Source organism: Balaenoptera borealis, assembly GCF_965194805.1.
Source record: "Balaenoptera borealis genome assembly, chromosome: 7".
NCBI classification, from domain to species: Eukaryota; Metazoa; Chordata; class Mammalia; order Artiodactyla; family Balaenopteridae; genus Balaenoptera; species Balaenoptera borealis.
The window spans coordinates 88078806-88093448 of NC_138864.1; the positions used below are offsets into that span (position 1 = coordinate 88078806).

The following is a 14643-nucleotide window of genomic DNA, read 5'->3' on the forward strand; positions in this document are numbered from 1 at the left end:
CAGAAAATCTGAACACTTTAAAGCAGGGGTTTATTTTTCCCTCATTGTTGTGTTTGGTTTATTATATATTACATTTTATGAAATGTAGGGTCAGTTTCTGGAACTATTATACTTTCCTATTCCACTTTCCTATTCCAATTTCCTATTTTTAAATTTTAGGCCAGTTTTATGTCTTTTAAACTGCGGCTATGTTGCATAATATTTTTAAATAGATCTTAGAGTTAATTATCTCTTATTGTCCTTATAGTCCCCTTTGTAACAAGGTACTTTGGTTTTTCACCTTTTTCAGTATGAATTTTAGAATAACTTGAAACCTATTACAAAAACAAAAACCTGTGGAAGTTTGCTTCGAAATTGTGTTAAATCTGTATAAATTTTGAGAATGTTTTATTGTATCATTTTTACTACATATATCTGGTATTTCTACCAGGAGTATATGTTTTTATTTTATGTTTATTCACTTCATTTTTATTTTGTAATGTGCTGTTTCTAAGTTCAGATACTAATCATATAATAACATTTCTCCTCTTCTGTCTTGATTTGTATGTACATTGATTTGTATTTGTTCTAAGAACTAAGAGATAAAGACGAATAAGCAATGATCTCTACTTCCGGATTGGTCACATTGTAGGGTTGTACAATTTTCTTTTTCTTCATTTATGCTTCTAAAAAACGTTTTTTTTTTGTTTGTTTTTTTAAAATAAATTTATTTGTTTTATTTATTTACTTTTGGCTGTGTTGGGTCTTCGTTGCTGCACACGGGCTTTCTCTAGTTGCGGCAAGCGGGGGCTACTCTTCGTTGCAGTGCACGGGCTTCTCATTGCGGTGGCTTCTCTTGTTGCAGAGCACGGGCTCTAGGGCATGCGGGCTCAGTAGTTGTGGCTCGCGGGCTCTAGAGTGCAGGCTCAGTAGTTGCGGCGCACGGGCTTAGTTGCTCCGCGGCATGTGGGATCTTCCTGAGCCAGGGCTCAAACCCGTGTCCCCTGCATTGGCAGGCGGATTCTTAACCACTGCACCACCAAGGAAGCCCTTAGAAACGTTTCTAACCAAGGGTGTTTATCAGAGTCATCTAGAGAACTTTTTCAAAATGAGTTACTGGACCATATCTCTACCAATTTGTTCTGTAAGTTAAGATAGGGCTTTTGTATTCATTATTTTGAAGATGCTCACTCAGGCCATTTTAATATACAACCTCTGACTAAGAACCACTGCTCCTAGAGCTAGCTGCTAGTGTTCCTTTTTTCTTCTAGTCATGTATTTGACATCTCATCATTTATCTTCTTGGGTTTTTTTGTATATAGACATATATAACTCAATTGTAAAAGATATGTGGTCCTATTTTTCTCAGTGGCAGTTTTACTTCTGTCTGCTTTAGTAACTGTGTCGCACATTTTGCTTAGGTTCCCTTTACTGCTGCTGGGGACCCCGGCAGTGAGAGTAGTGCTGAACTACCAGTACAGGCAGGGAGCTAGCTATAGGTATATTAGCCATCAGTTTGTTATGAGTTTGAATAGGGTAGGTATTCAACATTATTTGGATGTCTGTATTCTTATTAGAATTTGGAGTGATTTTGGACAAGTTAATTTAATTTGAACTAGGTCATTCTGATGTTATTAATAAGTTGTCTTTCTTTTTTCTGCACTCTCATTGATTATTATTATAAACTCATTAGCTTCTTAATTTCCAGGGCATGTTTTCTCCCTGTATGCTTGCTTGATCTTATATGTGTTGCTCCTTGATTTGTGTGTATGCACATGTACATGCAAGGATATTTTCTGATAAGTGTGCACTTTTTTTTTTCCTGGAGCCAATGCTATACTTAATTTTACTTACCTTTGCTAAATTCTACTAAAAATTTTAGGTGAGTTTAAGCTTTGTTGATTCAGATGAATAAAACAGTTGGTAAGAGTTTATCTAGAGGAAGTATCTCAGTCATTATAAATAAATGACCTAAAGCCATTAGAGTAGAAATCAGCTAGAGAAAGCCCTTTCTGGGTTCTTACATCATTTTTAGAACTCTTTTGGTATTATAACCATATGACTTTAACACTTCTGAAGTAATTGGATTTTGAGAATGGTACCTTTATATATCAACTTTATGTTAAAAAAGGACTAGCATAGTACTTTGGTTTTAGATTACATTTTTTTTTTTTTTTTAATTTATTTATTTTTGGCTGTGTTGGGTCCTTGTTTCTGTGCGAGGGCTTTCTCCAGCTGCGGTGAGCGGGGGCCACTCTTCATCGCGGTGCGCGGGCCTCTCATTATCGTGGCCCCTCTTGTTGCGGAGCACAGGCTCCAGACGCGCAGGCTCAGTAATTGTGGCTCACGGGCCCAGTCGCTCCGCGGCATGTGGGATCCTCCCAGAGCAGGGCTTGAACCCGTGTCCCCTGCATTAGCAGGCAGACTCTCAACCACTGCGCCACCAGGGAAGCCCTTAGATTACATTTTGCATCATTGAAAAACAGTAAAGGAACTGGAACTGAGGACTCAGGAATTTAAGAAGAGTAATAAGGCTAATGTACTAAAATTATGTGTCATGCTCTTTTGCTGACTTCCTCTTTCATTTTAGATAATGAAAGAAATCCAAGAACATAAAATTAAAATATATGAATTCCCAGAGACAGATGATGAAGAAGAAAATAAGCTTGTTAAAAAGATAAAGGTAGGTTCATTCCCATACATATACTAAAATGTTTTAGGGACTTAAAAATACTATAATAGCTCCTGGAAAGACCAAAAATATCAGTGTTTTTAAACAGTTGACTTACAAAATAAATAGAGCGATTATTCAATATTGAATTCAACTTTATGATTAACTTTGTTGTTTGGCTGTTACGTATCATAAAGCATTATATGGAATAGAGAGATGAATAACGTAATTCTTGTCTTCATGTGGTTTTCAGTTAACTGATTTCATATTTTATAATTCCCCCCCCCCTGAAAACAGGTAATGGGAAAGAAAAGGGGGGCGTGATAAGAAGGGAAAGGATTTGTTCTTAAGCACTGTTATGCTTAATCTTTGTTTTAAGAGCCAAAAATATGTTTTCTTTTGTCCTTTCATAAGAATCAACCAAAAATCCATACCGACATAATTTTCTGTATTTTTAAATTATAGTGGTTTCCTAAGTACCCTGGACCTAAAAATGATGTACTGATTAATGGCATTCTCTGCCTCCAGGGCTGTTAGGGTTGGTTTGTGATCAGGTAGGCAAGCTAGCCACAAGCCTCATTTTTTTCCTCTAACTGCTAATATATTTTTTATCCTTTTTAATTTTTCCAATAGGGGGCAGCTTCTTTTTGGAATGATGTTTTAACAAATAATTTGATCAGCATATGCCTTAGTATTCTTAAATTTTCAGTGAAAATATTTATTGTTTACATTGGTGGCAATGCTATATAATGGCATCTTACTAAATAGTAATTGAATGGCCTATAAAAATGAATGCAGAAACTGTCGGGGTAATAATTTTTTTTGCTAATCTGTTGAGTAATGTAACTTCTTTATTCTTGAATTTGTGAGGACTACAGAGATATATTTGAACAAGAGTACTTTGTTTTATAGGACCGTTTACCTCTTGCTGTGGTAGGTAGTAATACTATCATTGAAGTTAATGGCAAAAGGGTCAGAGGAAGGCAGTATCCTTGGGGTGTTGCTGAAGGTAAGGTTTTCTTCAGTGAATGGCTTTCTATAAGATCTCACAAATGTGATTAAAAATATTTGTATTTATAGTAAGTAGTATGATATGCATACTGCATTGATATAGTCTAGATTTTCAAAGATAGTTCTGAATTCAGTTTCATTGAGTCTCATTTCCTCAAGTTTCTCAGACCTTGTGTCCTACTAAGTCAGGCAAGTATGTGTTAAATCTTAAAGGTGTAGTACTTTAGAAGCCACTTGTCAGTACCCACCCTCCCACCTCTGCCTCACCATTTAGTCTATTCCTGTTTTTTTGTTTGAAAACTCTTATAATGCAGGAGTTCTTTACGTGGGGACCAAAGATTGCTTCCAAGGGATCTAATAAACCTTCTGAAATTGAGAACAATTTTGGAGAAAAGGCCTGTCACTTTTATCTGAGTCTCAGATGGGCCTGGGACCCTCAAGCATGAGAACAACCGTCAGAAGCTCAATTAAAACATTCACAGTTTCTTTTCCTCAGGACAGAAGTCACCTTTTTTGGCATCACATCTTTAGAGCAAAAAAATTTCATTATTAAGTGATCCTCTACTAATTTTTTAAGGAGTGTTAAACAACAATAAAATCTTAGTTATAGCATCAATTCTCAACAAGCCTTCTTGGCAATAGACATGTTTCCCCAAATTTGTGTTTATTATACTGGTTTTACTAATATTTAATCTTCTGTGTTATAGTAACTTGGAATCAAGATTTGAGTCATGATTGTTCTATTTGTTGGTATTACTTTGAAAAATTCTGTAATTTTTAGAATATTTTCCAAGTTACTGTTGTTATCAGTGACTTTCCCGACCAGTGATACTCTGCTCATTCCCAGCTCTGTCATCGCCATGTAACCTTCAGTTGCTGAGCTGAGGCTTTAGAACTAGTACAGCCCTTAGAAATACGCACAGAAGAAATTGCTTTGTATCTTTAGTTTTAGGTACCTCCCCCACCAAAGAGTGTTCTTTTAGTGATACGTTTTTAAAAAATAAAGAACCTTAATGTTCTTGGCTCAAGTTTTCATTTTGGTTACCTTAGGGATGTTTTTCTAAAGTGATCCCCTGCTCACCCCCAACACTGAACTTTTTAAATGCGTTTTATTATGGAATAAATATATTTTCAACCGATAAAGAGAAATACATGATGTCCTCTTTCAAAATGTCAAAATTGTTTGCTTTTGGAGAGCTCATTTATTAGGTTTATATTTTATCATTGAGGATTAAACTACAATAAAGTAATATAGTACAGTCCTCTGATGTGCCCTTAAATTAAGTACTATGTTACAGTGTTAAATCTTAATGAAAAATTGATCTAAGCTATTTTGCATATTCTCTCATTGTTGTTAACACCCAATTTCCTTTGAAAAGACTGGGTTTAGTGGAAATAATGTATGTGATCTATTTTTTTTTTTTATAGTTGAAAATGGTGAACATTGTGATTTTACAATTCTAAGAAATATGTTGATAAGGTAAGTGTGAGTAATGATGAAAATAACATAAATTTTTTCTTTCCCTAAATAAAATAAGAGTCAGACAGATTTAACTTTTTGTCTTCTATAAATTTAGCTAATTTAAAGTGGTATCTTAATTCTCGCACTGAAGTAAGTACTGCAGTAAGCACTGCATGGAGACAGCTTGGGTTATTTTGCCAAGGTTTTGAAGTTAAGAGCAAAAATACAAAATAGGCTGTGTGGCTAGGGATGTATAGGAAAATGGGTCTCTTGATCATTATACTTTGTGTTAAGGTTTAATACTGAAAGAGCTATGGAAAGTGGAAAGGAACAGGCTTTTGCTCTTCTTTAATGTGAAAACTGTGGAAGGGAAGGCTAAGTTTTGGGTCAAAAACTTGACTTTGAATATTTAAAAATACATAGCTTGGTAGCTGGTGAGTGGAGCGTTTTTGTTACTGGAACACTGTGAACAAAACTGATCTTCCTCCCAGGAGGGAAAACATTACTCCTAAATTGTACCTTGTGCAGCTGATGAAAGAGAAGGAAAGCATGTGAGAACAGGACATTGAGGTTTTTCTGATTAGAGGACCAGGACCTGAATTAGAAAATCAATAGCAGAGAGGAAATCCTGAAGAAAAAATTGAAAAGAACCAGAGACATAAGTGGGAAAGGAACAGAAAGGGGATCAGAATGAACCTCAGTGTTTTCATGCTGAGATAAATCCCTTTCTCATGCCATTGCATACCCTTTTGCTACTTCTCTCCTCTCTCATGTTGCTTGCTTCTCCAGACCCTCACTATGTACTATTCTCTTCAACCTCCAGTTTTGGATGGCCATCTTAAGTTGGTGTCTTTTCATTTTCATACTATCCACTTTCCCAAAACACAGGAATCTCTTTAGCTATGTTGAAGTAGTAACATGCATATTGATGATAATTGGAAATCATGGAACAAGAATAAGATCATTCTTAAAAATGGGGGAAAATATGAGTCAAACTGCTACCTCAAGAAATATACAAGAGGTGAAAGTGAATTTTGAAATCAAAGAGATTACCATGTAATTGGTTTTTCTCAAAAGAGCTCACGACAAGGTGTTTTGGTAGAAAGTGGATGACGGAGTTAATTCAGCCATTGGGGTTGCCATGCCTCACACAGTGGGAGAAGAGCAAGTGCATATGAAAGGGTGGTCATCTCTTGGTTTTGAGAATACAACACTTCAGGTTCTGTTACGAACTCTTTCCTTTCACTTCCATTTTTAAGATGTGACTTCAGAAGAACTAATAATCTCTTATGACATTATATATGTAAGGAATGTTTCATAAGTATTAATTGCCAGTACATTCCCTCTGATTTTATTCTTTTCTTCAATTTTAAATCTATGCTACTTGCCTAGTGCCTGACACAATGATATTCTATAACTTTGTCTTATGTGTTTTTTAAATATGCAATCAATAATTGCCTATATACCTAAAATACTATAGAAAGGAAAGCTAGTTACTGAGTCAGAAGCTAGACTTTGAACATTTGAAGGTACACAGTGACATCTGGTGAGTGGGACTCACTAGTATGGAAGCATTATAAGCAGGAAGGACCATTCCTGCAGGAAGATTTAGTACAGGCAAGCAACAGGACAATCATACATGTATGAATATATAAAAAATTCTAAAATTATGTAATATATAAGTAGATGTGTGCTGTGATGAGGTTGCTTACATGTATTAAAGAAACTCAGAGTAAGTGGTAAGTGGTATGTTATCATGGAGTGGATCAGATAGGAAGAGATTCATGGAAATAGATGCCTTAAGATGGATTAGGATAAATACAGTCCTTAAATGTTTATTTGTGGGATTGGGAGTGGTCCTACTTAACATTTTTAACAAGTAGGATGAAGATATTGGCTTCAGCTCCTTGAGGTAGATGATTAGGCAATTTTGCTTAATAAAAAATTCATTTATTTGTTAAATTTGATTTAGCACACTTGTTTTTCTTTCCTAAGGCATAAATGTTCACTTAAGCTAGATGTTCATTTGGCTTCTTAACACAATTTTTCATTTATAGTCTTTGAGACGTGTAAAACATCCTTGATAAGTATGCTTTGAAAATGGTAAGCTTAGGAATATTTTACTTTATTGCTTTTCCTTTTAAGTTCGGAGGAGAGATGAGAAAGATGTATGTATTATGTAGCTCATGTCTTTATGATAAAGGCACCTAGTGGATGTTTAATAAATACATGAAGGAAATATCAATGCCAGTGTTCCATATGTCTGTAAGTTCCAAGTAATTGAAATCCTGCAGGTTAAATTTAGGAGTAGTGGTTGCTTCTAAGAAAGATTCAAGTTCAAAGCTGTGTCACTTTGCTAATTAAGAGAACTAGCTGTTGCAGGCAAACCAAGGAAGACAATGGAAAGAGGAAAACTTGATAAAAATAGTTTCAGGGTGTGGCAATGGACAGTGCAGAAATCAAATAGAGAAGGAAAACAAAAGGAGAGAAGAGAGTGCTTTGTTATCAGCAATAGGATGTGGAAAAGATGAATAAATTCTGGAAACTGTGGAGAAAACTATATTACTAATTATTTTCAGAGTGGAGGAACGGGTTGATTTTTAAAAGGATAAAGTAAAATATTTAAGTAAGTGCAAATAGAGACTTTTATATCCTGAAAAATACCAGAAGCAGGTAATCATAAAGAAAGTTATTTTAGTGAAAGGGAAAAATATTTCACTATCTAAAATGTTGATGACATTAACAAAAATAGTTTAACAACTAGTTAATAAGTCCACCTTATTTTTATTTTATACATCTTGTATTTCAGCTACTAAAGTACTTTACCTCAGGTCCTTTAGTTATTTTTCAGTGATTCATTGATGAGATAATATATAATATTTAAAAATTACAAGAAGATTGTTTCATATTGGCACAGTTATTATTCTCTGCTTAGAGAAACTGATAACAGTAATTCTAGAAAGTCAACAGTGTTTATCATAACTCAGCTTCAAATCAGTTCTTTTTAAAGGGCCCATTATGTGCTATCTGTGGCAAGAGTACAAAAGGTGATGGCATGTTTTTTGTAAAAGGGGGTGTTTACAATATAGTTGAAAACGTTATGTGGTGTCACCTATAACATATACTGGTACCAAAAAAATGACTGACAGCCAAGGAGAAAGTTGTCCTGGGTTAGAGTGGTTTGACTTCGAGACTGCAAAGAGAGCTCCCAAAGCAGTAGAATTCTGAAGTTTGAGAGTCAGTGACAAATTAGCATGAACTATTCAGTCCCAGTCATTGGATACGCTAGGAGTAAGGAACTGTCTGACTTGACTGAAGTACAGAAGGATAGAGCTTTAGGTGTAACTCTAGTGGCCATAGAGAGGATATATTCATCAAGGGACAGAGTATAAAGGGAGATGAGGCTTGTGGAAAACCCAGTCTTAGAAATAGGAGGAGTTAAACTATCAGAAAACTGCATGGAAATGTCCAATACTAGGTGAATCAGAGTAATTGAACATCACATTCTGTTTACAAAAGGGAAGGTAGTAGTAACTGTTTCCTGGATATCAGGAAGAATAAATAGAGAGTAACACCTTTATGTTTGTCTCCCATAAGGGGATTTTGGTAAAGTGGTGGAGATGAAAGATGGGGGATTGCAGGTGCAGGAATGGATGATGAGAAAAAGGAAGATCAAATGATACAGAGTACTCCCACACCACGTATATCCAAAAACACTGCTGCATTGGTAAAGGATACCGTAGAGCAGCTCAGGGAGTCTTTTAGCATCTTGAAACATTAAGGAATGATGAAATGTCTCATGTATTGTATAGTTGTCTCCTATGGATTGACTTTATGTATGATAGATATGCTATAAGAAGACATTCATTTAACCAAAATACTGCATTTACTGGACAATTTGAATAAACAGAAATTTACTCAAAATTAAAATTCTCCCGTTTGCATCCAACTTGATATGTGATCTAAAGTGTCCCTATGTATTACCTGAATAAAAACTCAAATATTAATAATATTGCTAAAAGGAAAGCAATTTCTTTTGATTTGTGAACTTTAGTAGGAGCTAATCTACTTTTCCTTCTCTAGTAAAATAAAATATATACTAAAAAGGTAAATACTCTTCTCTAGAAATGTCATTCTTTAGTAACTGCTTTGAGAAGATTTATGCTCCTAAACTTTCATTTGGAACCTAATTTTCCATTGGTGTCAAGTTAGCTCATTGTGTCTTACTCTGCCTTACATGTGAATGAAGACAGATGAATGCCATCTTCCTTAAGAATAGTCTTTTGCTCATTTTAAGTCTGAAATTTTTGTTTTGCTAAAATTTTGAATTTACACCAAAGCTTTCTTAATAGAAACAAACTCTTGATGTTCATTTATTTATGACAGAACACACATGCAGGACTTGAAAGATGTCACTAATAATGTACACTATGAGAACTACCGGAGCAGAAAACTGGCAGCTGTGACTTATAATGGAGTTGATAATAACAAGAATAAAGGGCAGCTTACTAAGTAAGTATACATTGTTTCCTCCAGAAAAGGTATTATTTATGTAGTAAATAATCGTATTGTTTCATCACATTCCTCTTGGCTACTCAATAGAAAATTGGGATAATGTTCTTTAGGTACAACAGCCAAATTTATATTGTCAAGCTTTGCTGGAGGAAGTGTAGTTTTATAACCTTGTTCCTTAAGTGAAAGAGCCCTGCATTTTCTTCTGGTCTTTGCCATCATCTTAATAATCTACGTAACACATTTAATAGATCCCCAATTAGAAATCAAATAGCTCCTTCAGCATTTTTTTTTTTTAAGGGAAGAGAACAGTTTCTACCAAGTAACCCTTAAACCCATTTTACTCTTAAGATAAACATCCCATAGTCTCTTTAAGGAGACTAAACATAGAGCTTCTACCTTTTATTATGTCTTTTTAAAATAAACCATTTTGGAAGCAGAGTATTTACTAGAAGATTATATAGAAATAAGGGACAGGACCAAACAAAAGGAACATTTAATTATTGTAGTCTTGGTTACCTTTTGTATTCCTATTGTGTATTTCCAGGGAGTAAATTAGCTGGAGTTTGGATTTCTTCTGTTGGTTGTTAGAGTGGTGTGAGTGACTCCTGAGTGTATAGCTTCACCCACCCGAGCTAGTATCTTCAAGATGTGGTTTTATGATGGTGTAGGGAAAAGAGATGTGTGAGGAAGCTGGTGAGTTAGCTGGTATAGACTTGGTAACCATGTCTGTGCCCTGTTTTTCCTTTATTTGGGGTTGTTGAAGACCGTAAGTATTACAAAAACCATTTTAACAATGTATGCACATTTTTAGCCAGGTGTTATGTATTGATGCTATTAGAGGATAATCCTGAAGGATCTTCTGCATAATAAATAATAAGGGAAGCAAGTTCTCAAAGTAGCAATACTGTATTATAGTGGTCAGCATTCCTTATAATGGAAGAGAAAAATGTTCCTTTTTGCTTTTTTAGTTATGTCTCCGCAGTGGCCCTAAATTCCATAAGAAAGTGCACAAAGCATTAATAATCATTGGCAGAGTCACAAGCAGTTCTCTTTTAAAACTGATCTTGGACCTAACTCTGTGTTTATTTTCTTCATGATGTTTGGGTTATAGCCCCTAATCTCTTTCTTAATTTTTAATTTCTTCTTACACTATTATTAGCGTGCTTATTTGAGGAACTTTATTGATCAGTTTCTAGATTTTCTGGCTTTAGAGATCCCCCGAGAGCAATTGCTTTTTTTTTTTTTTTTAATTTATTTATTTATTTTTGGCTGCGTTGGGTCTTCGTTGCTGCACTCTGACTTTCTCTAGTTGCAGAGAGTGGGGGCTGCTCTTCGTTGCAGTGGGTGGGCTTCTCATTGCAGAGCATGAGCTCTCTAGTGCAGGCTCAGTAGTTGTGGTGCACGGGCTCTAGAGCGCAGGCTCAGTAGTTGTGGCGCGCGGGCTCTAGAGCGCAGGCTCAGTAGTTGTGGTGCACGGGCTTAGTTGCTCCACAGCGTGTGAGATCTTCCCGGACCAGGGCTTGAACCCGAGTCCCCTGCATTGGCAGGCGGATTCTTAACCACTGTGCCACCAGGGAAGTCCCAGAGTAATTGGTAAAAAGGTAAATTTCTAGACTCAGTCATTAGCAAGAGATTCTGATTCAGTACATGTGGGATGGGCCTGAGAGTTTGTATTTTTAATGAGCACCCTAGATGATTTTTTGTTTTTTGGGGGGTTTTTTTTGGCCATGCCGCACAGCACATGGGATCTTAGTTCCCCAGCCAGGGATTGAACCCATGCCCCCTGCAGTGGAAGTGTGGAGTCCTAACCACTGGGCCGCCAGGGAATCCACGCCCCCCCCCGCCCCCCCCCATCCTTTTTTTTTTTTTAACCCTTGATGGTTTCGATATAGGTGATGAGTAATGCATGCTTTGCAAAACACTGACTTCTAGGAATTTACTACTGCTATTTTAAAAATTGATTTTTTTTAATATTTAAAATACAAGATTCTACTTGAGGTAAGGTTCAGTGCATGAAAAAAGGCAACGTTTTTAATCTATTTCTTTTTAGCAGAATTTGTATCAAACAACTATTATTTAGCACAGAAATATAAAGATCCATCATAGTGAATACTGTTCATAAAATTGAATCCATTTTAAATGCATTTCACTAGTTTATGGACTTTTTAACTGTTTAAAAGAAAAACATACACAATTAAAGCCACTGGTAATTTTATAATATGTTAAAGCAAAATGTACTGTCAGTACATATCTTTCATTAAATGCATACATTAAGTGTATGCACTTAATGTTCGATTTTTTTCTTTTAAACATTTGTTAATGTGCTAGAAATAAGGAATTTTTTTTTCCATAGTTTGAATTTAAGGCTTTTAAAATAGTGCTATTGGGATATTTTTTACTGTTGGATGCAGGTAAGGTAATTCAGAGAAAAATAGTGAACCTTATAGTGTTGTTAAAAATTCTTCTGCATATACAGAATTCTAGTGTGGATTACTTGAGTTAAACTATAACCCAGGTGAAAACATGAAAAGTAGGATTCTATTGGAAATGTATTTCTTAATGAGATGAATCATGTCTAAACTTTGCCTATGAAAATAATAAAAAAGTTTGTACTGCTAAAAAGCAGATTGCCCCAGGAGTTAGTATATTATTTAATTTTACTTTAAGTAATAGAAAAATAAATATTTTTGAAGATTGAACCAACTGGGGAATGGTTGTAATTAGAACAGGTATTGATATATGATTTGTTAAATTAGGTTTTTACTACTTTATTGAATGATACATACTGAATCTGAAAGAAGTCACTTGGAATTTTTATCCTTTGATTGTATCATATTGTCTTGAAAATGTTAGCTGTTCATTCCAGTTGAATTTTTGGGAAAAAAAAAATCGGTACCATCAATTTATGGTGCTTTAGCCAATGTAAGGTGCCTTTCTTTATAGCTATGGACCCATCCACAGATAACTGAAAAGAATGGCTAATATTTAAATACGTAAAGTAAGCAAATGTGAGTCTGGGCTTCTTATTGATGTTCTATTTGTATTGCTCCCATGGGACTTTTTTCTCCCTAGCAATGCATCCTTTGATAATGGTGGCACGGAGAGATTGAGGTTTCAGGGAGCTCAGAGTGGAAAAGGTAGAGTCATTAAACAGAAATTGCCAGTTCTCCAGCCACCTCCCTTTGCTATATATCTTAATTCAGAGCATCCTGACAGGGACCCAAATACCATGTTTCTAACACCTAACACCACACCATGCCCTTAATAGAAACATGTTTAATACTTGGAGATACACTCTTACAGGTTTATGTTATAGTGTTTGATTAATCATTGAAAGAGACTTCTCTCTTGTCACCTGGAGGTTTTCATACCTTCAGGTACAGTGTACCTTAGTAAGGGATAAGTAAGAAGGAGTAGGTCTTTCTTCTGTAATGTGAGAAACGGACTATCTGTTAACTTGGAAATTTTCAGATAGATCACTTTAGGCAAAACTTTGTATGGAAGTTGAGGATCTGGAAATTGATTCTCTTAAAACTGCACAGACTTGGGCTTCCCTGGTGGCGCAGTGGTTGAGAGTCTGCCTGCCAATGCAGGGGACACGGGTTCGAGCCCTGGTCTGGGAGGATCCCACATGCCGCGGAGCAACTAAGCCCGTGAGCCACAGTTACTGAGCCTGCGCGTCTGGAGCCTGTGCTCCGCAACAAGTGAAGCCGCGGTGGTGAGAGGCCCGCGCACCGCGATGAAGAGTGGCCCCCGCTTGCCACAACTAGAGAAAGCCCTCACACAGAAACGAGGACACAACACAGCCATAAATAAATAAATACAATAAATTAAAAAAAAAAAAACTGCACAGACTCAAGTAACTCTCTTCATATAAATAGAGACCTCAGTTTGAAGACCACTGAACTTTGGTCCTTTTAAAAAAAAAAAGTGGTCATTTTATCACTTTCTTTATTACTTCGTATGGTCTCTAAACAGCATCTGCAGGGAATTTGAGAAAGAAATAAACTTGAGAATAAGGTCATTTATTCACCTGATTGCTGATGGACCTGTGTTTCCTTTTTTTTTTTTTAATTTATTTATTTATTATTTTTGGCTGCGTTGGGTCTTCATTGCTGGGCACAGGCTTTCTCTAGTTGCGGCGAGTGGGGGCTACTCTTCGTTGCGGTGTGTGTGGACTTCTCATTGCGGTGGCTTCTCTTGTTGCGGAGCACGGGCTGTAGGCACGCAGGCTTCAGTAGTTGTGGCACGCGAGCTCAGTAGTTGTGGCACACGGGCTTAGTTGCTCCATGGCATGTGGGATCTTCCTGGACCAGGGCTCGAACCCTTGTCCCCTGCATTGGCAGGCAGATTCTTTTTTTTTTTAATGGTAGGTTTCTGCTTTTAAGATTTATTTATTTTTTTAATTGATTGATTGGTTGCTATGTTGGGTCTTCGTTTCTGTGCTAGGGCTTTCTCTAGTTGCGGCAAGCGGGGGCCACTCTTCATCGCGGTGCACGGGCCTCTCACTATCGTGGCCTCTCTTGTTGCGAAGCGCAGGCTCAGTAGTTGTGGCTCACGGGCCTAGTTGCTCTGTGGCATATGGGATCTTCCCAGACCAGGGCTCGAACCCGTGTCCCCTGCATTGGCAGGCAGATTCTCAACCACTGCGCCACCAGGGAAGCCTGGCAGGCAGATTCTTAACCTCTGTGCCACCAGGGAAGCCCAGACCTGTGTTTTTTAATTGTTCTTATATAATATATAGACATATACATACATATACAGATATACATCTATTTAATATTTATAGTTACATTAACCTTTGTCTGGCAGTGTACGCTCCATAGAGTGCTAATTACCCTTGGTTTTAGTATATAAGTTAATTTTTTTTAATGTTAAGCATAAAGTAGATTAATTTATCTTATATTTAATTTTCGGAGCCAGTTTTGGATGGACTGTAGAGTGTACTGAACCATGGGTTAAAAATAAAAATATTTGGTATTTGGTTTATATGTTTGAAAATGTG

General features: G+C 36.3%; 1 protein-coding gene across 3 annotated transcripts in view; it reads left to right on the forward strand.

Moving 5' to 3' along the window:
• SEPTIN7 (septin 7) overlaps positions 1–14643 on the forward strand; it is a gene marked incomplete at its 5' end in the record, with an annotated part of 116164 nt that overhangs the window by 81011 nt on the left and 20510 nt on the right. For all 3 annotated transcript variants that reach the window (XM_082399531.1, XM_082399530.1, XM_082399529.1), the window contains 4 exons: positions 2570–2662; positions 3563–3659; positions 5090–5141; positions 9510–9635. In XM_082399531.1, the coding sequence (XP_082255657.1) occupies positions 2570–2662; positions 3563–3659; positions 5090–5141; positions 9510–9635 (368 nt within the window). The remainder of the gene's footprint in view (positions 1–2569; positions 2663–3562; positions 3660–5089; positions 5142–9509; positions 9636–14643) is intronic.